At 42.9% G+C, this 26,858-nt stretch overlaps 3 protein-coding genes across 7 annotated transcripts in view; 2 read left to right on the top strand and 1 right to left on the bottom strand.

Moving 5' to 3' along the window:
• NINL (ninein like) overlaps positions 1-11,161 on the top strand; it is a 52,908-nt gene extending 41,747 nt beyond the window's left edge. For all 3 annotated transcript variants that reach the window (XM_081903748.1, XM_081903750.1, XM_081903749.1), the window contains exons 18-24: positions 1,171-1,275; positions 1,875-1,944; positions 3,036-3,320; positions 4,771-4,884; positions 6,929-7,141; positions 8,757-8,870; positions 10,366-11,161. In XM_081903748.1, the coding sequence (XP_081759874.1) occupies positions 1,171-1,275; positions 1,875-1,944; positions 3,036-3,320; positions 4,771-4,884; positions 6,929-7,141; positions 8,757-8,870; positions 10,366-10,551 (1,087 nt within the window). In that variant the 3' untranslated portion in view covers positions 10,552-11,161. The remainder of the gene's footprint in view (positions 1-1,170; positions 1,276-1,874; positions 1,945-3,035; positions 3,321-4,770; positions 4,885-6,928; positions 7,142-8,756; positions 8,871-10,365) is intronic.
• On the bottom strand, positions 10,836-22,334 carry GINS1 (GINS complex subunit 1). 2 transcript variants are annotated; one of them, XM_081904494.1, is made up of 8 exons: positions 22,211-22,334; positions 20,195-20,542; positions 18,196-18,260; positions 16,401-16,496; positions 15,888-15,978; positions 15,041-15,157; positions 13,991-14,065; positions 10,836-13,172 (listed from the first exon to the last, which is right to left on the bottom strand). In XM_081904494.1, the coding sequence occupies exons 3-8, from the start codon at positions 18,228-18,230 to the stop codon at positions 13,104-13,106; spliced, it is 483 nt and encodes a 160-aa protein (XP_081760620.1). In that variant the 5' UTR covers positions 18,231-18,260; positions 20,195-20,542; positions 22,211-22,334; the 3' UTR covers positions 10,836-13,103. The 2 variants fall into 2 exon arrangements, with proteins under 2 accessions (XP_081760620.1, XP_081760619.1); XM_081904493.1 differs by lacking the exons at positions 20,195-20,542; positions 22,211-22,334 and adding an exon at positions 19,598-19,847.
• ABHD12 (abhydrolase domain containing 12, lysophospholipase) overlaps positions 21,849-26,858 on the top strand; it is a 31,118-nt gene continuing 26,108 nt past the window's right edge. Inside the window, exon 1 of one of the 2 annotated variants that reach the window (XM_081904238.1) lies at positions 21,849-22,378. In XM_081904238.1, the coding sequence (XP_081760364.1) occupies positions 22,185-22,378 (194 nt within the window). In that variant the 5' untranslated portion in view covers positions 21,849-22,184. Of the gene's footprint in view, positions 22,379-22,485; positions 22,874-26,858 lie in introns of those variants that run through there. The other variant, XM_081904237.1, reaches the window with a different exon arrangement.

Raw genomic sequence — 26,858 nt, 5'->3', positions numbered from 1 at the left:
TAGCACAGAGCTCTAGTTTTGTCTCATAGAAAAAATAAGTCATAGATTGCCTGTGAACAGGATAAGTAAGTAGCAAAACCCGGGAGCCAGTAGTTTCAGGAGGGATGTTTGGCAAGTCCGTAGCACACAGAGAAAGGGTTAACCCCACCCACCCAACAGCTGCCATTCAAAGAATAAAATAAGTGAATGTGTAGGGCTGGCACACATTTAACACTTAACATTTAACGTGGGTGGCACTGTGGTCTAAACCTCTGAGCCTCTTGGGCTTGTTGATCAGAAGGTTGGCAGTTCGAATCCCCGCAACGGGGTGAACTCCCATTGCTCTGTCCCAGCTCCTGCCAACCTAGCAGTTTGAAAGCATACCAATGTGAGTAAATAAGGAGAGCAGCAGGAAGGTAAACGGCGTTTCTGTGCGCTCTGGTTTCCGTCACGGTGTTCCGTTGTGCCAGAAGCGATTTAGTCATGCTGGTCACATGAACTGGAAAGCTGCCTGTGAACAAACGCTGGCTCCCTCAGCCTGAAAGCAAGATGAATGCTGCAACCCCATAGTCGTCTTTGACTGGACTTAACTGTCCAGGGGTCCTTTACCTTTTACCTTTAACACCAGATGTAGTTTGACCCTTTCTGAGCAAGTGGTGTAATATGAATAACATCCATCCATCCAGTGTTCTTTTTTATTTCTGTGATGTACGTGGGTATAAACAGCACATTTGAAAGCAGCTACTTTTAAAAGCATTGCATATACAGTGGTACCTCAGGTTAAGTATTTAATTCGTTCTGGAGGTCTGTTCTTAACCTGAAACTGTTCTTAAGCTGAAGCACCACTTTAGCTAATGGGGCCTCCTGCTGCCGCCGCACTGCTGCCGTGCGATTTCTGTTCTCATCCTGAAGCAAAGTTCTTAACCTGAGGTAATATTTCTGGGTTAGTGGAGTCTGTAACCTGAAGCATATGTAACCTGAAGCATATGTAACCCGAGGTACCACTGTAATAAGATTTTTTTTAAATAAAAAGCTTCTCTTTTAGCGGATTGTCCAATTCCACTGCCTGTTCTCAGACATACTTATTTTGATGGCGCTTAGCTGAGTATGGCTAATCCAGTTGCCTGATTTCTTTAACATCCCCAAACTAACTCCGGTCCTTCAATACTTTTTCTCTCTCCCATGATGCAGAATTGAGCTCCACAGAGTTTCAGAAGACAACCTCATCCTAAAAAATAAACTTGGAAGATTTCAGCAAGAAGTGGAGGATGTTGGTGAAGCAAACAGAAAGCACAGGTTAAAAGGGGGGGGGGCGGTTCTTTGGGAAGCTTGCAGAGGAACTGTAAATGTGAAACCATACGTCTTCCCAAGAGGCAACTCGTTGAATAAAAGGATTGTGTAATTTTAAATAGAAATATTCGCGAGAGGGTCTAGCTGCGCACAGCGAGCCCTCAGAATGTGGCTGCATCAGTGCAATGAAGTGTGCTCCAGTGTACCTGACGGGATGCTCAGTTATAGCGTTGTATGAATACACATACAAGAATTTCCAGTCTGGTTCTTAGTTCTGCCACGTTAAATCTGTACATAGACATGGTGGGAGGACTAAAAATAAGAGGGCTAGATCCAGCTGCCATGAAAAACAGATTTGCTTTTAGCAGACCTACTATTAATATTATTTTTTTTAAAAAAAAAAATTCAAGATGCTTGAGAGTTGAGGACCAACATAAAGCTCCGTTTCCCCTTTTTCTTTGCCAGCCACTTGCACTGATGTTGCAAACAATAGTGAAACATCAGCTGTGACTTGTGGCAGCGTGTTTCCTGCTCCCGTTTTAGAATCTATGCAAAATATGTTTAAATGGTTGCACAATTTAAATTGTTTCCTCTTCCTTCTTCAGAAAACATATTGACGAATTGATGGTGGAAAAAGAGAAGGTGATGCATGGAATAGAAGAATTAAATCAACTGGTAAATTATATATATATATATAGAGAGAGAGAGAGAGGGAGGGAGGGAGGGAGGGAGGGATAAAATGATCTACTAGCAGGTGAGGGATGGGGGAAGCTCTTCCTAAATCCCTGGAAAGCTGCTACCAGTCATAAAAAACACAACCTTATACCAAGTCAGACCATTAGTCTATGTCTTCTTCTTCTTCGGCAGTCACTCATAGCCGAGTAAGATTGTCTTCCATAAACATGATTTTAACAATGAGTTCATAAGTGACTGTGGAGGCCAATTCTGGATCCACACGTCCTTCCACAGTGGGGACATAGGTTTCCGGGCGGGAGTTGATCATGGTGAGGGTTTGCCAAGCGTGCCTTCCTCTTTGCACATTTCTCCCTTGCATCCTGAGTTCGAGTGTCTTCAAAGCCCATGACACCTTTGGTAAAGGCTGTGTATGTAGCTCAGTATTGTCTACACTGACTGGCAGCTGGCTCTTCGGGGTTTCAGGCAGAGGACAGGGTTTCAACCCCATCTGGAGACACAAGAGATTAAATTTCTATATCCTCTTTCCAATGTTTAAATGCTTTACAATCCTTCTAACTTCATCCATGCAAGGTTAGGCTGATGGACACCCATTTTGCCCAAGGTTTATCATCGGCTTTGGCTGAAAGTTGGATTTCCAAGTGCCAAAACCATACACTGTCCCACCTTGCAAAGAGTTAAATGCTAATTCAGTAGGGGTTGAGTTCTTTTGCAGCCTTCTGAGTCTTTCTAGTACATGTGCCTTTAACAATGTACATGTAATGTTGGAGTCAGTCATGGGTTGTTCTGGCAGTGCCCCCTTTTGCTCTGCCTTCCGTAGCTCCAGTAATTCAACCATCAAACAAACCAGCCCTTTCATCCCGAGAAAAGGCATTTCTTAACTTCTGCCACCTCGTTAAGAAATGTACACTAGTGTGATACTGCTCCAAAAAACGAGAAGACCTCTGCACCCATTCTTTGCAGGCAAGCAGTATGAGACACCCCCTGATGCAGTACTCAAGATTAGATGTTAAGATGTTTTCCCCTGGGTGGGATGAATGCCGCAGCTCTGAATGTCTGAAATGCCTCTTTAGAATAAACACTACGAGGTGGAAATCTTCCAGTTAAACACCAGGATAGATCAGCTGAGCCATGAACTCTCTGAACTGAGCAGTGATAACAATGTCAGCCGGAATACCGTCAATTTACTGAATCGGAGGCTTGTCGAGCTGGAGAGCCAAAGGGACCATGAAGCTGCGGTTGCCAGGCAATTTCAAGAGGCCTCTGCTGAATTGACAAAGGAGCATCTTCAGGAGCGCTTGGCATGGCAGGGAGAGAAGGCCCTGCTGGAGCAGCAGCTGAAGGCCTGGAGGGAAAAGGTACGGCTGATCGGAACAGGGAGGAAGGGGCACATCAGTTCCAGGCTGCCATGTCCCACTGCACAAACCCACCTATAATGTTGAGCCAGCCATGCAATATTCTGGTGGAAATTTCTAAGGCCTAACATGTGGACCATGGATACAGAGATGTGCTGCTTTTTACTACATCGATGGAAAGCTTGGGTTGCTGTGGTGGTCATTGAGTTGCTGTGTTTAGGCAAAGGAGATAATTTAAAATATGTTGCCTTCTGGGAGAAGGCAGGTGAAAATTCTGCAGCGCCTTGCATTTACTTCATTCCTCTACTAGAACTAAAACAAAAGTTTGTATTTTGTATTCCTTGTATAAACTGCTTAGAGGCTTTATTTACAATCAAGCAGTATGCACATTCTGTTATATAAAATAAAAAATAGAAGTGCTGAACGGAGGAAGAGTAGTACTTTCAAAAGGAGCCTTAACAATGAAAATTCTTCCATTCTACTTTTTGCTGCGCACTTGGTTTAAATTATAAACTATTTGAGCACACTTATGATCTCTCGGTTGTGTACTGCTAGCCCATGGCTAGTGGCAATTATTCTCTGGGAGTAATAAAAGGGAGAGCAAGTCTGTGAATATCAGAGTGTAATTGGGTTGACTTGTTTGCCAAGTGAATTTATTAATGCAATGGAATTTAGAAAGAGCGTCATTCTAGGCATATCGGAGGAAGACTACAATGGTCACACATAAGGTTTTGGTTTGCATGGGTAAATACGAAATCAAGCATCCCTAACCTTTTCAGGCCCAAGGACACACCTGGGAATCTAACAAATCATCACAGGTACCTCGAAATACCCCTTTCACAGAAGGAAAAACCTAGGGATGCTCAAAAACTCTTCCAAAGCCCCTATATTCCCTGAAACACACACACACACACACACAAGAAAGCAGGCGTGCACCAAGAGGATTTGTTTTTTGAATATGCTGTGTCCCACAGAGGACCATACAGTCTTCAAACAAAAACATCTTGGCGGTCCTGGACCACAGGGAGGTTAGGCTGGCCTCAACCAGAGCCAGGGCTTTTCGGCTGTGGCCCCGATCTGGTAGAACACTCTGTCACAAGAGACTAGGGCCCTGCGGGACCTGACATCTTTCCGCAGGGCCTGCAAGACTGAGCTGTTCCACCAGGCCTTTGGCCAAGGCACAGCCTGACCGCCTCCTTTGGTAATCCTCACAGAACTCTATAGCCCAATGGTTGCCATTAATTTGATTTTGAATTGATTTTAGAATGAATTGATTTTAGAATGAATTGATTTTAGAATTCTGTGTAATTTTATTGTTGTTAGCCGCTCTGAGCCCGGCTTTGGCTGGGGAGGGCGGAAATAAAATTTTATCATTATCATTATCATTATCATTACTGAAAGATCCCACATTGTTGCTGGCCTCATCCTTTCCTGCCATTGTCTCCTTGAACAGGCCAGACAGTCACAGGAGCTGGAGGCTGAACTGGAACGTTCGACACAGGAGTGTCAGATGCTACGGCTAACAAAAGCACAGCTGAGAGAAGAGGTGGAAGAATGCCAGGATCGGGTAGGCTGGTGCAGCTGAATATGGCCTGCCTTTGGCTCACTGGGAGCATCACTGCCTGTTACAAATGAGGGCCTCGGCACGGCTGAAACAGCGGTGAAGTGCATGCCCCTGGTTGGACAGAGGAGCAGGGCTCAAGAGCCTTTACACCTGGTCAAAGAAATGTGTCCAAACATTAAACCTAAGAGAAGATCTAGTCCCAATGTCATAGATTTGAGGGGAAGGTAGCATTGTTGTAGCGGGATAGCAGTGTTGCTGTTTTGCAATATTAAAGAAAAACAGAGCTAGATGAATTGTTTGGCACTGGTTGTGCACTTCTTACTCTGCAAAACCAACAAGGACCAGGGCAGTTTCTACTGGAGTTCATCTGTTTTGCCTGTGTTTGGATATACATTGCAAAAAAATAAATAAATACTGGCTTCTAGATTCTCCAAGAGAACTAGTAGTGGATTAGTACCACTACTTTATTTTGAATTGATCTGATGAGAAATAACCTTTAAATGGACTGTGGAGTATTTCAGTTCTCTGTGCGCTACAGGGGCCCAGCCATCAGCTATTAAGTAGGGAGGGGAAAGGGCTTTGTTGTGAAAAATGCACAATTTTAAGCTTCTTGCTCTGCAAGGTCTGCTGCAAGGAGATCAAAGCAGAGGCGATTTTTTATTTATTTAAAATTACTGGTAAACCGCTTAATATTTCTTTAATTTCTGAGTGGTATACATGGTGCAAAACGAAGAACCGCTGAAACAATAGAACGAAGCTAAAAACTCCATAGAAGAATACCAATGGTACAGGATCTAACCTTGTGGATCAGGGAAAGTTTTATGCTCTGCCACCACAAGGACATTCTGGGTGGCCACCGGCAGCTACCCTTGTCACAATCTGCTCAAATGCAAAGGGGAAACTCCTGAGCCAATCTAGTCTGCTAAATGTCTGGCTCATTCTGCAGCTGGGCTAAAATGTTCTCCTGCCCTCCACTGGCTGATGGCAGAATGGGGGGGGGGCGATTTCGGGGGTTATTTCAAGGGCAGGAATCTTACCAGTGGTACAGGATCTACCACAGGATCTACCCACAGTGGAGGCCCTTCCAGCAGCTGGATGTCCCCCCCCCCAATTTGATGTTTCAGGCCTACGTTCCTTGCAAATAGGCAAAAAGCACCGTATTTTTCGCTCTATAGGACACACTTTTCCCCCTCCAAAAATGACGGGGAAATGTGCATGCGTCTTATGGAGCGAATGCAGGCTCCTTGGCTTCAGCGATAGCAACGCGAAGCCTCCAAAGCGCAGAGGGAGAGCTCCCCACTGCACTCCGGGGGCTTCAGGCAGCTATCCGCAAGCCTTCGGAGCGCAGCAGGAGTTACCACCGCGCTCCGAAGGCTTGCGGATAGCCGCCTGAAGCCTGGAGAGCGAGAGGGGTCAGTGCACACCAATCACTCTTGCTCTCCAGCCTTCGCTTCGCTGGAGAGGCGCTGCACAGTTTTCCCTCTCTGCACAGCGCCCCTTCAGCGAAGCGGGAGGAGAAATGGAAGGGGCTCCGTTTCTGCTGCCACTTCGCTGAAGGAGCACTGAGCAGAGAGGGGGAGAATTCCCCCCCCCGTTCTCCCCCTCCTATGGTCCGGTGCGTCCTATAGAGCATAAAATGCGGTAACCCCTGCATATTGCAACTACATGCATGCATTTTTGCAGGAAGCAATTGAATTTTGACGTTTGAGGCTTTATTTCAGTTTAGCTGTGCATCTGCCTTATTTGCATTCATCTGGGATTAAGTTATTTCTGCCTTTTGCACAGCCAGGACAGATGAAAGGTGTTGGAGAGGTGTTTACTTTTTTGTTTTGTTTTTGTATGTATGAATAAAATGGAGGACAAAGCTTTAGATTTAAATATATGCCTGCTTCTATGGGAAATAGCTTTGTGGTGGGGTTTGTCCCTACCCACTATTAGAATGCAGCCCCTGAGTTTCCCCCAATGCTCAGTCCAAGAAAGGTTCTCTGTTCCTGGTGTACAGCATTTCAACTTTTAATGATGTTTTAAATTTTCTCTTGCATTGCAGCTACTAGAAGCCAATACAAGCTTGAGCATGGCCAAGTTTCAGCATTCACAGGAGCTAGAAGAGTTAAAGGGCCAGGCAGGCAATTCCGTACCTAAGGCCTGCCTTGCAGAGCTAGAAAAGAGATTGGCAGAAGAACAGAATGTGGTTAGGCAGCTGCAAGGAGAGCTGGACTCCCAGGCGAAGCAGATGAGATGGCAGGCGGCCACATATCAGGTAGGGAAGAATGGTGCTCGAGTTGTGTCTCATACAAAAATAAAGGCTCCCTAGGTAGAAACGCAGTATGTGTACATATGTGGTTCTTACACAGCCTCTTCCTACCTGAAACAGGCACTTTCAAACAGCGACTCTCGCCTATTCATTTTTGTTATGTAATTATTTCAACTATTGATACACCATTTAATGCCATAGTCTCTAAGCATTGTAGAATAAAGTTACAGTGGTGCCTCGCTAGACGAAAAGAATCCGTTCCGCGATTCTCTTCGTCTAGCGGTTTTTTTGTCTTGCAAAGCAAGCCCATTGACAGCTTAGCGGATTAGCGCTACAGCTGTTAAGCGGCTTCCAGCGATCAGCTGTTAAGCGGCTTATCAGCGGAACAGCTGATAAGCGGCTTAGCGGCTTAAGAAAAGGGCGGAAAAAGCGGAAAAAAACCGCGGGGGGATGCAAGATTTTTTTTGTCTTGCGAAGCAACCCCATAGGGAAATTCGTTTTACGAAGCGCCTCCAAAACGGAAAACCCTTTCGTCTAGCGGGTTTTTCGTCTTGCAAGGCGTTCGTCTTGCGGGGCACCACTGTACAAAAATCATCCAACAGAGATAAGATCGGTTAAAATTAATGGTGAAAATCCGGGGGTTGGGGGCGGAAAGGAACCCTTTCTTAATATGCCTGTTTAAATAAAAAGGTACAATAGATCCAGCACATGAAGCAAAATTCTGTGACTTGTATAAATTGTACAAGCCGCCTTTTGCTATTGGTGCAGGAACACCAGATGCAGTTAAGTATCTGAGGCAACGCTGCATGTAAAATACTGTGCTGGGAAAGTTATATCCTAGTGAAAAGTGGACTCTTAACTCTGAATAAAATACAGTGGTACCTCGGGTTACATATGCATCAGGTCACAGACTCCGCTAACCCGGAAATGGTACCACCGGTTAAGAACTTTGTTTCAGGATGAAAGAAATCATGCTCCGGTGGTGCGGCAGCAGTGGGAGGCCCCATTAGCTAAAGTGGTGCTTCAGGTGAAGAACAGTTTCAGGTTAAGAATGGACCTCCGGAATGAATTAAGTACTTAACCTGAGGTACCACTGTACCTGTATTATGTAAAGGTCGGGCTGCAGACACCACAGAGAGCACCGATATACATCTGGGATAATTTGTGGATTGTGTTTGAAAATGAGCTCTATTCTGCCTTGGTCAGACCACACCTGAAGTACTATGTGGATGCCATGATATAAGATTATGGACAATCTAGAACGGTTGCAGAGGGCAATCAAGATGATAATAAATGGTCTGGAACCAAGCCTTATGAGGAATAGATGAGGGAGTTGGGTATGTTTAGCCTGGATAGGAGGAGACTGAGAGGAGATAATGGTAGCCATCTTCAGATATCTAAAGGAAGTATCACATGGTAGATGGAGCGAGCTTGTTTTCTCCTGCTCTACAGGGTAGGACTTAACCAGTGAATTTTAAGTTACAAGGAGATTCCAAGATAATAAATCGTTATTTCAGATGCAGCATTGGGACTTGTTTGAAGTGAATTGAGTTCCCAAGGGTAGTTACTTCTCATAACTGTTGTAATATCACGGCTATGACTTGGTCCCTTTATTTTGCAGGAAGAGCATGAGAACTCACATAGATTAATGGAGGAAAAGGTGGGAGAACTGGAGATGAATTTGAAGAACGTGCAAACAATGCTTCAGGAAAAGGTGGCTGAACTCAAGGAGCAGGTCAGTGGAATGGGGATTAGGTGGTCTATGGGTCCATGATCTGTTTACGGCATTAATTCTTTTATTAAATGCAAAAATATATAATTTGTCTGGAAAAGGGCATAAGCTGGTCAAAAATAGCCAGGGCACCACCAAGATGTGTCCCAAATTATGTCAACGTATTTCGCACTGAATGATTTTCATATACCGTATTTTTCGCTCTATAAGACGTACCAGACCATAAGACGCACCTAGTTTTTGGAGGAGGAAAACAAGAAAAAAAATATTCTGAATCTCAGAAGCCAGAACAGCAAGAGGGGTTGCTGCTTTCACTGCGCAGCGATCCCTCTTGCTGTTCTGGCTTCTGGGATAGTTGCCCAGCCTGCATTCGCTCCATAAGACACACACACATTTCCCCTTACTTTTTAGGAGGGAAAAAGTGAGTCTTATAGAGCAAAAAATACGGTACATTGTATTTGAGTGACCCTGTTTCATGGTTGCTACTGCTTCTGGTCCTCCCCAGTCATTTGTAAGTGTCCTGCACACTGTGTGAACTGTAAGAAGCTTGGCTTGCAGGCAATATGTAAAAGCCCCATGTGGCAAAATCCAGGATTCTCCACTGTTGGTATAAGCTGCAGCCCCATCAGTTAGTGCACTTCTGGCTACAATATATGGAAAGACAAAAGAACAGCTACCCCTTTTCCCAGGCAGGTTTGGTAGGACACAATACTAGAACAGGCTATCTATAGCCATTCTTAGAGCACATCTTCAAGCTAGCACTGGATCTGTGGTTGTTCTAAACTTTTTCCAGTTTGGATTTATAGCAAAGCTGTTATTCTGGAGATTTTGTACATCGACTAATTATTCCACGGTCTAAACACGAAAGGAATGGGAAATGTGCTGACATAAATTGTTATGTTTTTAACAGAGGGAAGATGGATGAAAAGGGATTATTCTAGTCATATTGCTACTTCCAAGTGGTTTACAGAAAAGTCAAATCAAGAAAAAACCACTATACCTAAGTGTACAAAAGTTAAAACACTAAAACATTAAAATTACCACAACTTTCTAAGAACCATCATTTTAATTAAATACATGATTATCCCTATGTTTGCACTGGTTCATATTTTCTGTTTAAGATGGGCTACATTCTGGGAACGAAGAAGAATGGTGGTCACCTCCTAAAGTCTTGATATAAAAACAATTGTTCAAAGCAGGGGCAGCTAACCTGTGACCCTCCTCTCCATGCTTTTCAACTACAACTCCCATAATCCATGGCCACGGTGGCTGGGACTGATGGCAGTTGTAGTCAAATATCATAGAGCATCATAGGTTAGCCTGCTTTAAACCTGTTGTTAAAACTTAAAACCAGTGGACCATATCACTTGCTTATTTCCTAGTTAATATTCATGAGTGAAATGACTGATTTTCTAGCAAAACAGTAAGCAGCATGTTTTTGAGTTCTGTATCATCACCAAACACTGACTAATGCGGCGCTATTCATTTTATTTTCCAGTTTGAAAAAAATGCCAAGTCGAATCTATTACTGAAAGACCTGTATGTGGAAAATGCACAGCTGATGAAAACTCTGCAGGTTACAGAACAGAGGCAGAAGAACACAGACAACAGAAATTTAATACTGGAAGAGAAAATCTCATCCTTGAACAAATTAGTTAGAGAAATAACTCTGGCATCTCAATGAAATCTGCTTTTCAGTTGTTGGCATTAAAGCAAAAATGACAATCTGTGGTAGAAGCAATACTCCATGCAGCGGTCCACTTCACTGTATACATTTCTGATCTTGGCCAAATGAGCATTATTTACTTCTCATGAGACTCAAAAAGGACATGATATTCAAAGGATCCCTCATCTCTTTCATGTGGGAAAACCATCACAGAAAGCAGTATAAGAAGCATACTCTCAGGGATAAGTTTGAAGAGGGAGATGCAGCTCCACTAGTCAGTAGCAATAAACTACTCCATCTCATTTATTTATTTTTTTTGCAATGGGGAAGCTAAAGCTTTTAGTGCCTTCTGATCATTTTCACGGAAGTCTCTTTGGCTCTCATTCTGTCTCAGGACTGAATATTTATTGTGATTGCAATATTCTTACCTCCCCGTGCCTCACCCCCACTCTGGTCTGTACACTGGCTTGTATTGTGTATATATATGTACAGTTTTCTACAAGTATAATATGTACTTCTTTAAATCAGTGTATATCAGATGTAAACAGGAAAAAAACTACTGTATGCTCCTTTTTGGTAAAATTTGACAAGACTTTTTTAATTAAATGATATTTATACTGCTTGTGAAGTCAATGGATTTTCTCTGTGTGTGCAAATGGCTGGGGTAGATATGTCAGGAGAGAGCAGCAAACATAGGTAAAGCTGGAACCTAACTAAATGAGAGGAACGGCATGGCTAAGAGCCTATCCTAAAATAACTAAGGCAAATGCAGAAAATAGACTACTTTTTAAAGTACCTTCCTATTTGGCGGATTAAATCTCATTTAGTTTGAAGTAAGAGCAATTGTTTTGGTGGAGTTTTTATGTTTGTTTTTTTTGTTTGCTTATGGACAGAGACACCATGTATCAGATTTCCAGAGTTGAAAGGAACCACTGGGATCATCTAGTTCAATCCCCTGCAATGCAGAAATCTTTTGAAATACTTTGTCACTTGTACAACTTGTATACAGTGAGATTACACGAGCACCCTGCACTCAGCTCTCTTCGTCTTAATTCCCCTCGTTTACTGACGCACACCCACCAAACCCGAAAGTCAGTTGCCCTGTTATCTTTTCTTTCAGCAGCCTAACAGCCCATGGATAGAAGCTGTTCTTTACCCTGTTGGTGCAACTAATCATGCTTCTATATCTTCTGCCCAGGAGGACAGCCAAAGTCTGTGGCTCCCTGTAGTCTCCCCCAACCAGTGGTCCTGTGACCAAGTATGTTATGCACAAGCTAAACAGCAGCTTACTCTTGAGTTTGATAGAAACGAGAGTGACTCATTATAAACAACCTCAATGCAGGCGAAATGTCGTAACTTCTGGAAGTTTTGTGGCATATGAAATTGGAGATAAATATTTCCTGATATTTGACCAAGAATTTTAATAAAGTACAATCTGGTAATTAAGGCAAAATGATACAATTTTACATCTAACCATTCAACTCTTGTACTGCAATTTGTTCAGCACTATGCAGACCTCATCTGGAGTCTGGTATGGGTACAGTGGATAAGGGCGTACAGATTGCCAGTAGTATGGAAAGCAAGTTCGATGAGGAAAGACTGAAGGAATTAGGTATGTTTAACTAGAGAAGAGAAAGGATGAAGGCTGACACACAGAAGCTACGTTTTCCGCTGCTCCAGTGGACAGGACTAGAGCTAACAGGCTTAAGGTGCAAGTGACAAACATTTTTATTGAACATCTTACAAGAAACAGCTTGACAATGGAGCCATTTATTTATAATGGACACAGAATTGAGGTGGGCGGTAGCTAGAGCGGGGTGCAAATCACCTCCTTCCTAGTCATCAGGTAGATGTTTTGATGAGTGGAGAGGGGGTGACAAGTCTCTCCACCCAGCCAATTTGCACAAATCAGTTGTAGAAAGTGGGCATCTGTGTGCATGTGGAATGGTCACGCCCACTGCTGGCCTGCAGCCACTTGAATGCTGGTCAAGGCCTCAGGCCAAATAAAACTTAGCCCACCTCTGTTCTGTGAGTTGGAAGGAGCCTTGTAGTTCATTTATTTCAAGGCCCTGCTCAATGAGAACTATAGCATAAAAGCTTAGAGAGAAAACACAAGTGTTATCAGCAATTAACCTGCAACTTAACCTGTATCGCTCCTTGAGTAACTTTATCGTTACATCGTTTCAGAGGTCTTTTAACAATGCACACACTTAATAGTACAAATGTTGCTTTCTTCTAAGAATGACATTTACAGTAAGACGATGTCTGGTTCATACAAAAAGGCCAGCGAATAAAAACATGATACTTCAAAATGTGTCCAGAAGTGAAGGCAAGCTATGAGCTTAAAAGAAATTCCACTTGTTTTGGGATAGAGATATTTTAAAATTGTTGATCGTATCATCTTCTTCTTTGTCCTCTTCACTAAGTATCCATGCAGTTCCCACAACAGTAACTAAGTCGCTGCATTTTTTTTCAAAAACACAAGACACTGTGGCATGTTTCTATACTTACCCCATTTAAAATCTGCTAAAATGTTTATAGGTACTTAAATCAGTCTTGCGAACAGCAAGTTAAGAAAGGACGTGTTCCAAAATTCCTTGCCTGATTAACTGCTCGCATTTCCAGCGTGGTAAAAAATGCTGTGGGGAAGCAAACAATTTTCGAAGCTGAGGCAAACATTTGCAATCTCTCATCGTCCCCTTTATAAAGCTAAAGCTGGTCGTATTTATGGTGTACTTAAGGTAGTAACTCCTGGCTCTACCTGTACTGTTTGTTTTCAACTGAGGTCCAATAATAGAATAACCCCTGCTATTTTAGCCATAGCTACTGTAAATCCCATGTTCTGTGCATTGCTGTTATTAACACTGTTTAGAAATATGAATGATTAAGCAGTAGATAAATGTCTTAAATAAACCAACATAATGAAATGCTTTTGAATCTTTCCAGATAGAAAGTACTAAAATGGCTCCAGTGTTTTCCTTCATGAAAATGAGTAGAATGACATGAAAGCTGACAATGGTAAGCATAATGAGTGTGTGGAGGAACCATAGCACACACTTTGCATACAGAAGGTCACAAACAGACAGCTGCACCATCTCCTTGCTCCTTCCTTCCTCGCCATGCCACTGGTTTCTTCATCAGCACTGCTGCATCCTCCTCCCAATTTTCTTGCTGTGTGTGAGATTTCCCTCACCCATCAGCCAGTGGACTTTTATAGGACAGAGGGGCAGGACAATGAAAGAATCTCAAGGGCCCATGTAAACCTGGAGTTGGCTCTGGTTCAATCTCTGGGATCTCCAGTTAAAATACTAGGCTAACTGTACCTCACCCAGTATAGGGCAACTTCCTGTATCCTAAACTGTGCCAGAAGCAGAGGAGAACCACTTCCATCTAGCTCCTTAAACAACAGGGAACCCAAATTGAGTTCTTGCTCTGTTTGCCATCTTATCATAAATACCTGGCTGTTCTTCTTCAACAGAATTGTTGTGCCATCATCAATCTCAAATTCTCCATAATCTTTCAAGCACCGAACCTGTAAAAAGAAACAAATAACCATCAAATTTAAAGTACTGTCAGGAAGTCTGTGTTAAGAAAAACTATCTATATGTAGCAATATCTATATCTAGCAATATCTAGACAGCATCTTAAAAAGCAGAGACATCACCTTGCCGACAAAGGTCCGTATAGTTAAAGCTATGGTTTTCCCAGCAGTGATGTATGGAAGTGAGAGCTGGACCATAAAGAAGGCTGATCGCCGAAGAATTGATGCTTTTGAATTATGGTGCTGGCGGAGACTCCCGAGAGTCCCACTGACTGCAACAAGATAAAACCTATTCATTCTTAAGGAAATCAGCCCTGAGTGCTCAATGGAAGGACAGATAGTGAAGCTGAGGCTCCAATACTTTGGCCACCTCATGAGAAGAGAAGACTCCCTAGAAAGGACCCTGATGCTGGGAAAGATTGAGGGCACAAGGAGAAGGGGATGACAGAGGAAGAAATGGTTGGACAGAGTTCTCGAAGCTATGAACATGAGTTTGACCAAGCTGTGGGAGGCAGTGGAAGACAGGAGTGCCTGGCATGCTCTGGTTCATGGGGTCACGAAGAGTCAGACACAACTAAACAACTAAACAACAAAGCTATATGTAGACAAAAGGAGTCATACTTCCAATATATGAATACATCAGTAAGTTTCATTTAGCTTTTTATTACCCTGTTAAACAATAGTTATTATCTGTGATAATAAACTGCAACAATTCTGTGAAAAGGTGCTGATAACACCAAGGTTGCAGGTTCAAACACTATATGGGACTGCTGCATATTCCTGCTTTGTGGGGTTGGACTAGATGATTCTCAGGGTCCCTTCCAACTCTACATTTCTGATTCCTCTGCCTGCAACAAACTGCTTCCAGTTTGAAACAAGGAACTGACTTCTTAGTACCTACATATGACTACACTGCCAATGACATCCAAATACAATAAGCCTTCCATAGTTCTAAATTTCACTTACTTCAATGTACAAACTTTTGGGGGGCTGAATGTCCTGTGTGAGGTCCAACCCGTCTCCTCCTCCTAAAGATCTCATATAGGTAGCCAAAGACTTTTTATACTGGTTGAACCACACCACCTGGAATTATAAAAAAGTTGGCTTAATTAATCCTGAAATACTATTTTCAAACTGTCAAGCAAGAAATTACCTAAAGATTTAAAACAAAAGACATGGGGATATATGAGGAGTAATGTGTGAGTTCTGGAACTGCTTCCTTCAATCTAGCCTCCTCTATAGGGTGTATAGTTTGAATCCGTTCAACTTCCAAAACATTCGGAAACCAAAGTGCGGCTTCTGATTGGCGGAAGCCGTGGAAGCCCCGTCAGACGTTTGGCTTCCAAAAATAGTTTGCAAACCGGAACACTCATTTCTGGGTTTGCAGTGTTCGGGAGCCAAAACATTCGAGAACTAAGCTGTTCAAAAACCAAGGTATGACTGTACTCCTTTTTTGTCAATGTGCAACAGAAGAGTTATGAATTAGCAAGTAAGCAGAATTAGCAAGTAAGCAGTCCACAGTTAATATCTGACTGGGAGTGGGCTCTCCAGGCTCTTAGGCAGATCTTTCCCAGCCCTGCTATCAGATTAGTTTATTTGGCAAAGTTGGGGGCTGAACCTGACACTTTCTACATGCAAAGCATGTGCTCTGCCACTGTGCTACAGCTTACATTAAATCGCAACAAGTGTCTATTTAAGTGTGCCTACATGGCTTAGTTACTCAACATTTATGAATAATATACTCTGTATACTTTCCTTTATTTCAAGTACAATTATTGTTCTTTCAACCTGTACATATAACAAACTGGCTTACTTCATCAGTCGACATGTGAAATCGGACAGCGTTTGGCAGCACGCTACCATATTCCCACCTAAGCGCCCGGATGCGAAGTAAGCGGTCATACCTGAGAAAACAAACATGGTAGCATAACAAAAGTATTCATAATCAGAAATAGACATCATTTAATCCCTTAATGATAACTAACTCCTTAACTAACTATGAAAAAAGATTTTTGCTCTGGTGTTACACAGCTCAGCTCAATGTATGGAGAATCGCAACAGTCCCTGATTTGGGATTATAGTGCCATGTTTACCAGCTCCTGGCCTGAGGCTATTCAAACTGCTCCTACAAATCACAGGAGTATCAATCACAGGGAATGATTTGTGAGGTTATATGGATAAGCCCAAACAAATCCAGTGACCTTGGGAAATCCCTCTGAAATCTACCAGTTCCAGAAGTGAAGGAATAAAATCTTGGAATTGGAAACAATTTCTGAAATGCTTTTTATCTCATTTCCCTAGTCACAGATGACTGCAAGAAACTTACAGGTATGCAACAATACATCGGCGATTTCTCAGCAGAGAGCAGTGGCGAAACTTGATTGTTGGAATCAGCTCACTGTGTCCTGATTTAGCTTCATTTCTGATAATAGAAGGACAAGCTATATTACATACACTTTGCAAGCAAGAAACATAAAAGTACACATTGTGGTTAGGCGGACCACTTTAATTAGTGTGTATACCTAGCCCTTCATGCAATTACTGCATTATTAGTTATTTTACTGTGTGCACGCTGCTCTTCTCCAAAAAGCAGCTCACAACAAATCAAATAAACATCAATAATTAAAACACACAAATAATAATTATGAATGAGAATGTCATTAAGTAAACGCAATGTAAAAGTACTTCAAGGACTGCCTCTCCCCATATGAACCAACCAGCACCCTGTAATCACCATCTGAGCCTGTTCTTTATGTGCCTCCTCCAGAGTGTGGCAACACGATAATGGACCTTTTCTGCAGTGTCTCCTTGTGTGTGGAATGCTCTGCTCAGGGAGGCTCCCCTGGCACCTTCATTACATATATCTAGCTGCCAGGCGAAAACATTTCTCTATAACCAGGCCTTTGACTGATTTGACATTCTATGGCTTTTTAAATGTTTATGCGAAGGGGCTTATTGGTTTGTTTGTTTTATTGTGTATTTTATGTTCTCATTTTGTGTTTTTATGTTGTGAACTGCTCTGTGATCTTTGGATGGATGGTATACAAATTTAATAAGTAAATAAACAATCTTTATTCTGCACAGAAATCCCTTCCCTTTCAGTTTCTCTGTGATCTGCAAAGTACTGTATTTGGAAAGAGAGAACTTTGTGGTGCAGGGAATGACAGGGTTGGTCTAGCTCTAAGCTCCAGTATAAAGTTAAACAAGACTCAACCCAAGTCCTTGGGCACACACAATGGTCTTGGGGAATGGGGCATTTTTATTACTTCACAGCAGGCTTTCAAGAAGCCATGTTACTTCCTCCAGTGGCTGGCAAAGAAAGGATTTGAAGGAGTGTTATCTCACCTCAACTTGTGGCTTAGGGAAGGCAGAAGCAGTCAAAATGTGATGTTACAATTCCTGCCTCTCTCTAAAGCCCATTACAAAGTAAGTGAGGAAGATGAATCTCAGTTAATGGTACAGCAGGCTGTAGGTATTATCTTTTTTATATAAAATGTTTTATTTCATTTAACAATATCCTTATACATTTAAATCATTTTCAGTTTTTCCACATCTGAGATTACTTAAATCCCCAGACTTCCCCCCACCCTCCCCTGGCTTCCAGTTTTTTCTGTTCATTCTACTGCATCTAATTACATTTTTCAAATTCATTTTGTATCCCCTTTTTTAACTTAAGTGATATTACATTATAAGTGTTATGACAATCCTGATAGTGTTTTTAGATAACTACCGTGGTCTTTAAAATGCTCTATAATTTTTTCCCACTGTCTAATTTTTTTAATCATCTTGGTGTCTGATCTTCACGGTCATCTTTGCCATAGTCCATCACACTATACACTAGATTATGCTGCTACCAAAGTGAGAGACCAATTCCTTCCACTCTTCCACAGCATTTTCTGCATGCACCAGAGGATGTGGGAGTAGAGAACAGTCACACAAGGCTGCGTACTAAACCAAGTCCAAGTCTGCTGACAGCCACAAAGTTACGTGGAAAACTCATGGTAGTTATAAAGTTTCCATAATATTAAAAAGTCTTTTATTTCTCACTTCTGCAACTTATTTTTTAATTCTTTTAGCAGAGATTTTTTTTGGTCTGTTTTTCCTGAAAGAACCTTACTTACACATCAGTTTGGTTATGTTCATATAATGCTTTCATCTCCTCAAGTACTTGTCTGAGTCCATCCTCCTGCAACATGGAAAGTATCAATTTCATCAATAATTTGAAATTATTACTCTGCCTAATTCAAACAAAAAATGCAATAAATAAAAATGCACGCCTTTTTTCTTATGAAAATTGAAGTAGCAATCAACCACCACCACAGAAATATTTATATGCAACTCAACCGACAGGAGAAATGCACACATATGCTAGCTTTAGCCAGCATATCACCAGTTGTAATATTTATTTAAAACATTGTAAAATAGAAAACATGTGCCAACTCTACACTCAAATATGCATACATATTTCTATCCTAGTTCTATTCCTCTCTGTCCACTATCCAGAATTTGTTTCTATCAATATTCTGAAGTTTTCCCTTTGCTTCTTTTCCTTTTGAGCTGCTAGATAAGACAATGACATGTGAGTGGTTCAGCATGATTACAAAACTCATAGAAAATACTCAGCTGTTATGGTCATGTGTGGGTTGCTGGGCATTTTCTACAGAAGCTAAAGAAGAAAAGATGCGTACAATCTATATAGCTTAGACCACTCTTTCTCTCTCCAGGTGCATCAGTGAAACATTTATTGGTCAGATGTTCATCCAAGCCAACTGCGATGTACCTAAGTGCTGATTTTCAGGCGCAGTAGTCATTTAGATTTTCAGTCCAACTTTCCTCTCCATATATTTGTAAAGTTTGTGGGGAAATGCTCACTAAGTAAATCCCAGCAAGCTTATTCCCATGTGAACATGCATAGGATTTCAGTCTCAGGCTGACTAGCCAACCAGATAATTAATGGGAAGCCTTTTATATTCTAGAACGCTATTTTATTAGGCAGTCAGGTACTCCCAGATCCACTCACTCAAATCATGAGGGAAATGGCTACCAAGAGTTTAGTCTGCTACCTCTTCCCACTCACCATCAAACCCTCTATCACGGTGGGCTTTATGGCATTAACGCCAATCCAGTTCTCCATCCTTTTTGCTTTTAACAGCAACCTCATGAAGGAATAGCCTTGTGGAGCAATCCCAGCCATCCAATCATTTGTTTGTTTCATAAAATTTACACACCGCTTGGTAGTAAAAATAAAATAAAATCGGGGGGAAATACATTAAAACATAGAAGAAGTTAGAATGCTAAAGCAGGGTAAAAGCCACAGAGCCATTCCTGAGTATCAGGCAAACCCAGTCAGATGGGCGGGGTAAAATTAATATTATTATTATTAAGTAGGAATTCAGGGAAGGCTTGGTATCAAGAGGCAGGGAGTTCCGAAGGACCCCCGTCCGCTTCTCTCACAAAAGTACCCTCAGGGCGGCCCTTCGGAGGAGGGGGAAGGGAAGGGAGGCCGCGCCGCCAAAGGCTCACATTGAAGGAAGGAAGCTGCCCGTCGCTGGCGCGGTGGAGCTCCCGGACGAGCTCGGTCGCTTTCTCGCAGAACATGGCCGCGGCCGGACTGCTCGGTTCCCCTCAGACGCGCAACGGCCTTCGCTCGGCGCGCGCGGCAGCAAAACCCGCGCCACTGAACTCCTCGGCCAATAGAAAGGCGAGGCGAGGGAGAGAAGCACCGCCTCTTACGGTACGGGAAAAGGGAAGGGACAAACTTAGCTCTCCCTCGCAGCTGTTTCCTATAGCTGGCGGCGGGCGGTTGTTTGGAATTGCAATACAATACACGGAGAACGGTATCGGAACCTAGCCAGAGTGTTTGAGACCTCTGGAGTTGTGCATACGTTTGCACCGTTAGGGATTCAGCTGGCGTGAAGAGAGATCGTTGGGGATCTGAGTCAGGCAACCGAAGGTGTGAAACATTTCCATTGGGGAAATATCGTTTCCCACTTTCTTCCTGCGGCAGCTTTGCAGTGACATTCATTTCATGATTCAGCTGGTTTTGTTTCGTTTTGTAAAAAATCTCACATTGTAAGTCTTCTGTGAGAAGATGATGATTATTATTTTTATTTAACCCACCTTTTTCTTCTTTTTAAAAGTCGTGGGTGGGAACAGATCAGCTTTGGCCAGTTTACGAACATGTTACTCCAGAGAATTTGACCCCACTGGGTTATGGCCAAAAGCAGGGCTCCTCAGCACAACCATCGGGCCTCGCATCCAGCCTCCAGCACATCATCTCCTTCCCAGACTGAGCTTTTCATTTTGTAGATGTCTAGTGTCATCCATGGATTGCACACGGATCTGGTGCCATGTCTCTGAAACCAGTGTAGCCCAGCACTTAGGTGACTCAGGCCAGCTTGATGGGTTGCACATGGCTTGTGTCCATGGTGGAGATGAAGGCAGGAGACTTACAAATAAAAATGAAAACTGCTAAAAACATAGAAAAAAATAATTGAAAAAAACAAACACTGATAGAAATAAAACCATATACATATATAAAAGCTAGAAAAAGCATACAAATAATTACAAAAAACAAAAACAAAACACCAACCAACCCAGTCAGTTCCCAAAAGCCTGTTGGGACAAGAAAGTATTCACCTGCCAACAGAAGGACAACAAGGAGACAGCCAGATACAGATAAAGATGCAGCCAAACACACTGGGATAGCTCAGTCAGCAGGGCATGAGACTCTTAAAGGTCTTGGGTTTTCTTCAGGAACAAGTGAAGATCTACATTGGGAGCAGGGGAGAATCAAATCAACTTTACCCAGCTGTTGAAGTGGGAATCAAAAACCATTGCAGCAGGGAAGGAGCCTAAATTATGCTGTGTGGTTGCAGAGACCAGAGGGCAGCCTCCCTAGGTGTAGGAGGGCATTTCCTCCCTAGGGGTAGGAGGAGACCAGCAGTGCCTCTTATTTGCTGAGAGACTTGATGTAGAGGCAACACTGAAGTGGGGTTGCTGAGATGGTGACAGATCCAGACTCCAAGGAGCATGCAGTGGTGTAGCGTGGGGGGTGCAGGGGGGCCCGGCCGCACCGGGCGCAACGTCTGGGGGTTAGGGTTAGGGGGGGCAAATCCACAGGTTAGGGGGTGCAAATTACTTGCCTTGCCCCGGGTGCTGACAACCCACGCTATGCCACTGGGAGCATGTCACCCACAGCCACTGCTGCTGCAGAACCTTAATGTATCCCTTAGAGGCTGGATCTGCTGCTGCTGTGGATCCTGCTCCCTGTGGAGGTCACTTCACCTTGTCATAGGTGAGCCAGTCCTGCTGAGCGCTGTGCAAAAAGCAAAAGCCCTTGAATGCAGGTTAAAGAGCATTTAATAACAGAAACATAGGAATCATGCTGCTGGAATTTTGGAGGCAATTTAGCTATTACTAGAGATTTGGAAAATGTGACCTTGCATTCAAGTTTTTATAAAGAGCATCTGTCCGCAGCATGTTTTCAGAGTGTAGCCTCTTAACATGTTGATGACTGACTACAGGTCCAAAAAACATTAATATAATATAATATAATATAATATAATATAATATAATATAATATAATATAATATAATATAATATAATATATAATATAATATATAATATAATATAATATATAATATAATATAATATAATATAATATAATAATATTGCCGCAATGTCGGATGGGAAGCCTAGAATTCAGCCTGCCAGCTTGTGACTTCACGTTGCCCTCATTCAAAATGGCCGGGGCAGAGTGGGGCGGGGAAGAGGAAAAGGCGTTTGCAAACACTGTACTGTACTCAGATATGAGGGCAACCGACGACGCGGGAGCCATATTTTTTGTGAGCAAAACAATACCATGTTTTTAAATAAAAGCGAGGGCAGGAGGCAGTCACGTTTGCCCTTCCCTGTGACGTAACCACGTAGGGAGGTCAGGTGGGCCGAGGCCGCCTCTGATTGGTGGCGCCGGAGAGGCGCCGCTAGTCTTTCGGTTGCTGGGCTGTGGTTGGCATAATGTAGGGGAAGCCAGCGTCGGTTTCGGGACTGAGGCGTCTTCCCTCGAGCGGCTTGAGCTGGCACCGCCCGCGCGTTTCGCACCGCCGGCATGAGAAAGCGGAACGAGTCCGTCACCTTGGAGCATGAGCGCTTCGCCTCCTCCGCTCCGGCAGCGGCTGCCGCGTCTTCCTCCTCCTGCTCCTCCCAGCAGCCGGATAAGGGCTTCAGCTTGAGACCGAGCCTGCGCCTGCCTGGTAGCTCCCGGCCCGCCGCCGACTCTGGCATGAAGCGAACGCTCGGCAGGTGAGGCGAACCCCCCCCCCGCCGGCCCCCGTCGCTATGGCAACCCCTCCATCTTCTCTTCAACCGCCAGCCCGGCCTCGGCCTTCCCCGTTTCCATGGCAACGTCGCCGAGCCTTCTGACCCTTTCAACCGCCGCCGCTTCTCTCCCCCCCCCAAGAAAAACCCTCACACGGGGGCCTGGCATTACTATGGCAACCCTCCTGAGCCCCGCCGCCAGCCGCCATAGCCCCGAGCGATTCATACTGGAATGCCCTTGGCTGTGTTCTTCTCCGTCCGCCTTTTGGTTCTAGGTTACGGGAGTGGGGGGGGGGGAGGTGGCGAAGGCGGCCCTTGCGACGGAATGAGCCCCTGCCTGAGGGGGCTGTCTGGTTTGCTCGTGAAAGGGTCGGAGGCCTTCGCTGCTGGGTGTTCCCTCCCCTATTGCTGCAATGGGTTCACCGAGTGCGGCTGCAGGCCAAGAAGAGGAGGGTGTGTTAGAGCCGGACGGCGATTCAGGTTTGCGGAGGATGGATGTTTTCGTGGGGTGGGGGTGGGGGGGGTTCGATATGGCTTTGAAAAACAGAGCTGTGAGATGTTTGAGTCGACCTCGAATGGTGTTTGTCTTTAGTTATAAGCATTTTGCTTTGCTGCAAAATGGGTTATCGGTTACAAACCTTTTATGAATGAACTACTGTATCTTCACACACACGCCCCCCCGAAAAATATTGAAAACTATGTGCCCTTGACCCAATGGTAGGATAGAGGGAGGTTTTCCTTTCTCCCTCCCCCTCCTCCTCGCATCCTGACTCAGCTTGTCAACAACACATATTTTAAAACGCACACAATCATTTTTCTTTTCCCGTTCCGTATTTTAAATTGCAAAGTGTTAGAGAATAGTAAATGATGGGGGTGAGGGTGGTCAGAGACTGATGAATGAGTGGAGTACCAGTCAGCTAGAAGCAGAGGAAGAGATTAAATGAGAAAATGCTTGCCTGTTATACTGCTGGAAAGGGACTTTGCCTTTGTACACAATAACAGTTTAAAAGACAATACAGTGGTACCTCGGGTTACATATGCTTCAGGTTACAGGCACTTCAGGTTACAGACTCCACTGACCCAGAAATATTACCTCGGGTTAAGAACTTTGCTTCAGGATGAGAACAGAAATTGTGCTCCCAGCAGCGGGAGGCCCCATTAGCTAAAGTGGTGCTTCAGGTTAAGAACTGTTTGAAGTTAAGAATGGACCTCCAGAACAAATTAAGTTCTTAACCCAAGGTACCACTGTTTATATAATCTGTGCTTCTCCTCTTTGTCACCTTTGTTAAAAGGGTGGAGGTGCTGGAGGTCAGCACACTATGAGACCTTCATATTAATTCCATGCATGTTTAATTGGTAGAAAGTCTTATTGTGGTTAGGAGGGACAAGGGACTAGGGCTTGCCAATCAGACAAGTGCTAGTAGATAAATAGGTACCGCTCCTGCTGGAAGGTAAATGGCATTTCTGTGCGCTGCTCTGGTTCTCCAGAAGCGGCTTAGTCATGCTGGCCACATGACCCGGAAGCTGTACGCCGGCTCCCTCGGCCAATAAAGCGAGATGAGCGCTGCAATCCCAGAGACGTCCGCGACTGGACCTAATGGTCAGCGGTCCCTTTACCTTTACCTTACTGTGGTTGCTGGGACTTGCTGCAAGTAATTAGGCATGGTGAATTCACAGCTGTGATCACTGACCTTCCAAGCCTTCAAATCTCAAGTAACCATTAATCAATAATCTCTGACGGTAGATTTAAAGTAGAAAAGATTAATTAAATCTCAAATAAATATAAAATGTAAGGTGTCCTCTGAGCATGCCCTATTTTAGTTTCAAGCCTCACCGGAATCTCTGGCGCCACCAGAGTATACATTAGTTTGAAGATGTTGCCTCACAAACCCCATGCATGGGAGTAGTTGTAGTTAAATAATAATATAGCTGTCTCCACAATCCTGTTTATTCTGCATCCTACACACTCCCACTGCTGTTTGGGAAGCGGTGTACACACATTAGCCACAATCCACATCTATTCTGTTGTTTCTTATGTAAAACTAGGTTTTGAGTTATTTCCCCCCAAACCAGCTTTGATCTGGATTGAGAAAAATAATGATCTAGCTATGTTTTATGTTGCTAATGTGTACAAAGCCAAAGCCCCTGTTCAGCATCATAATAGCAAATGTTTTCTCATTTCATCTTTTCCTCTGCAGCTAGCTGACTAGTCCTCTCTACACTGTCATCAGTTTTTGACCACCTCTTCCCTGCAATTTATACACACTGCAATTTATAAGTGCTCTAGAACTTGGTGGTGATTATCTTTGTTTTTAATTCTCACAGCAACCTGTGAACAAGGTTAGTCTAAGGATTGGTCAGGCCATGTAGCAAACTTCAGAGTTTAGCAAGGAATGAGCCTGGGTGCCTGCATGTCAGATCCATCACTTCATCACAATTGATCTCTATCAAATAAATGTGTGTGGGGAAATCCAAGAATTTCTCTCACAAAGATCACTTCTCAGCAAATGAAATTATCATTCAATAAGCACTTGAAGAACATAGGGTGCAACCCACTGCATGTTTACTTGGAAGTAAGCAGCACTGAGTTCAACAGAACCTACTTCTCAGTCACATAGGATTATAAACTTCATACATGTACAAAAGAGTCATAATCTGTAGAGGAGTCATTTTTCTGGGATCCACCAGTGGCAGGTGCACAATATGTGGTGATGCACAGAAGGGCCTAATCTGTTGGTACCCTGATTGTGGAGTGTCTTTCCAGTGAAATAATTCCTGGTGCCAACACATTTAGCATTTTTCTACCTACTAAAGAGTCTCATGTTTGCATTTGTAGGTCATTAGAGTGTGTGTTGGATGGACAGGTTAAGCTTTAATTTTGTATTTTTAGCATTTCTTGTGGTTGTGTTGATTTGTAGTTTTTATTATTTTAATTTTTAGTTTTTATTATTTTAAATTGGTCTTGTGAATGTTCTTACCCTTTCATCATTTTTGATGAAGCATGCGTTAAAAGTGCCTTTAATAACTGACAATTTCAGAGCTGTTTCAGGACAATTCTCTCAGGCTTCTTTTACGTTTATTAAGTTGTCCTAAGGTTTCTTTGCTTCTGGTATGAATGTAATTCATTATGCTGTCGTAAATTTTCTATTTCAATTCCTCTTTGAGTTCAGGCATTGTTAACAATGAGTACTTAAAGCAGAAACACCATAAATATTTCATTTATTTAAAATATTTATAATATTACCTTTGCTAAATAAAAACAAGATTTAAATATTCCCTCAAAGTTTTCCCTTTCTGGATTTTTAATTTTGAGACCAGTTTATTTCAACTTGATTTTGAAATTGTTTGGTGAACCTTTCCTGCTTCTATAAATTGGTGCACAGGCTTATGTGTAATCCTGAAAAGTGAATATAGTTTTGCCTCACTTAGTCCACATCTTGGAGCTTTCCCTGTGCAATAAGATAGTATTCTTTAAAATGAGTGGAGGTTCAACCATTTTTAAAATCTAGATATATATAAATTGCTTTATCAGAGTCAATCCATTAGTCCACCAATGTCTACTCTTAAAAGCAGTGTCAGAATTCTCTTTCAGAGATGCTTTCTGTGGAACTTTAACAGGAAATAGAATCTGGGCTTTAAAATGTTTGTGAAGCATGTGCTTCACATGCTTCGGTAAATCAGTAAAGTCTTGGGAGAGTTTTCTACTGGAGATGTAAATTGTTTTGGTTATTTTACATTCCCTTTGTACCATTGAGCTTTCTATACCTTAATTGCCAATCAACCTTGTTAAACTATCTTACTTTTGAGTCTCATTATCTCAGTCTGACACTGATCAGAGTTTGGCATCAGTATAAATAATGGGGTGGTTTGGATGTAATGCTAAACCATAGTTTAGTGTTACGAGAAAAAGCCACAAAGAGCCTTAGACTTGTTTGCTCTTTCCTCTTCCTCTGGTGTATCTATGAGGATGACATCCTACAACCTCTGTGTTATTTGAACCCGAATAAACTGGTTCAAAAAGCTAGCGCCAAACTGTAATTTATGAAGCTTGCATATTTCAACCTGCCATAGTTAAAATTAGCTACCATTTAGGGTTTGGGCAACACACTGAACTGCTGGTTAATCTAAAAAGGAAGCAGAAGCTTCTGATCTTGAAACCATACTGGAGGAGGAGAAGAGAGTACTGTCCCAAGACTCATTGAAGCTTGTTCTCTGAACGCAAAACCATTATTTAGTTTTGTGTAGACACAGCCATTAAGTAGCTTGAATTGTCTCTGTACTTAGCCTGCTATAGCTTACTTGTGTGTACTTTTTCATTGTCTGACAGTGAAGTACAGAGGGCATTAAAAAAAAATACATATGTGATCTTTTTCATGCAATCTATAGTGGAAAACTTTCTTAAGAAGTCCAGTACTCATATCATAGCTGAACCTGCTGCTGGAAAAACAAATGTATAAACAAATGC

Source organism: Podarcis melisellensis, assembly GCF_964234715.1.
Source record: "Podarcis melisellensis genome assembly, chromosome: 3".
Lineage (NCBI taxonomy): Eukaryota > Metazoa > Chordata > Lepidosauria > Squamata > Lacertidae > Podarcis > Podarcis melisellensis.
This window is presented reverse-complemented; position numbering and strand designations above follow the sequence as displayed.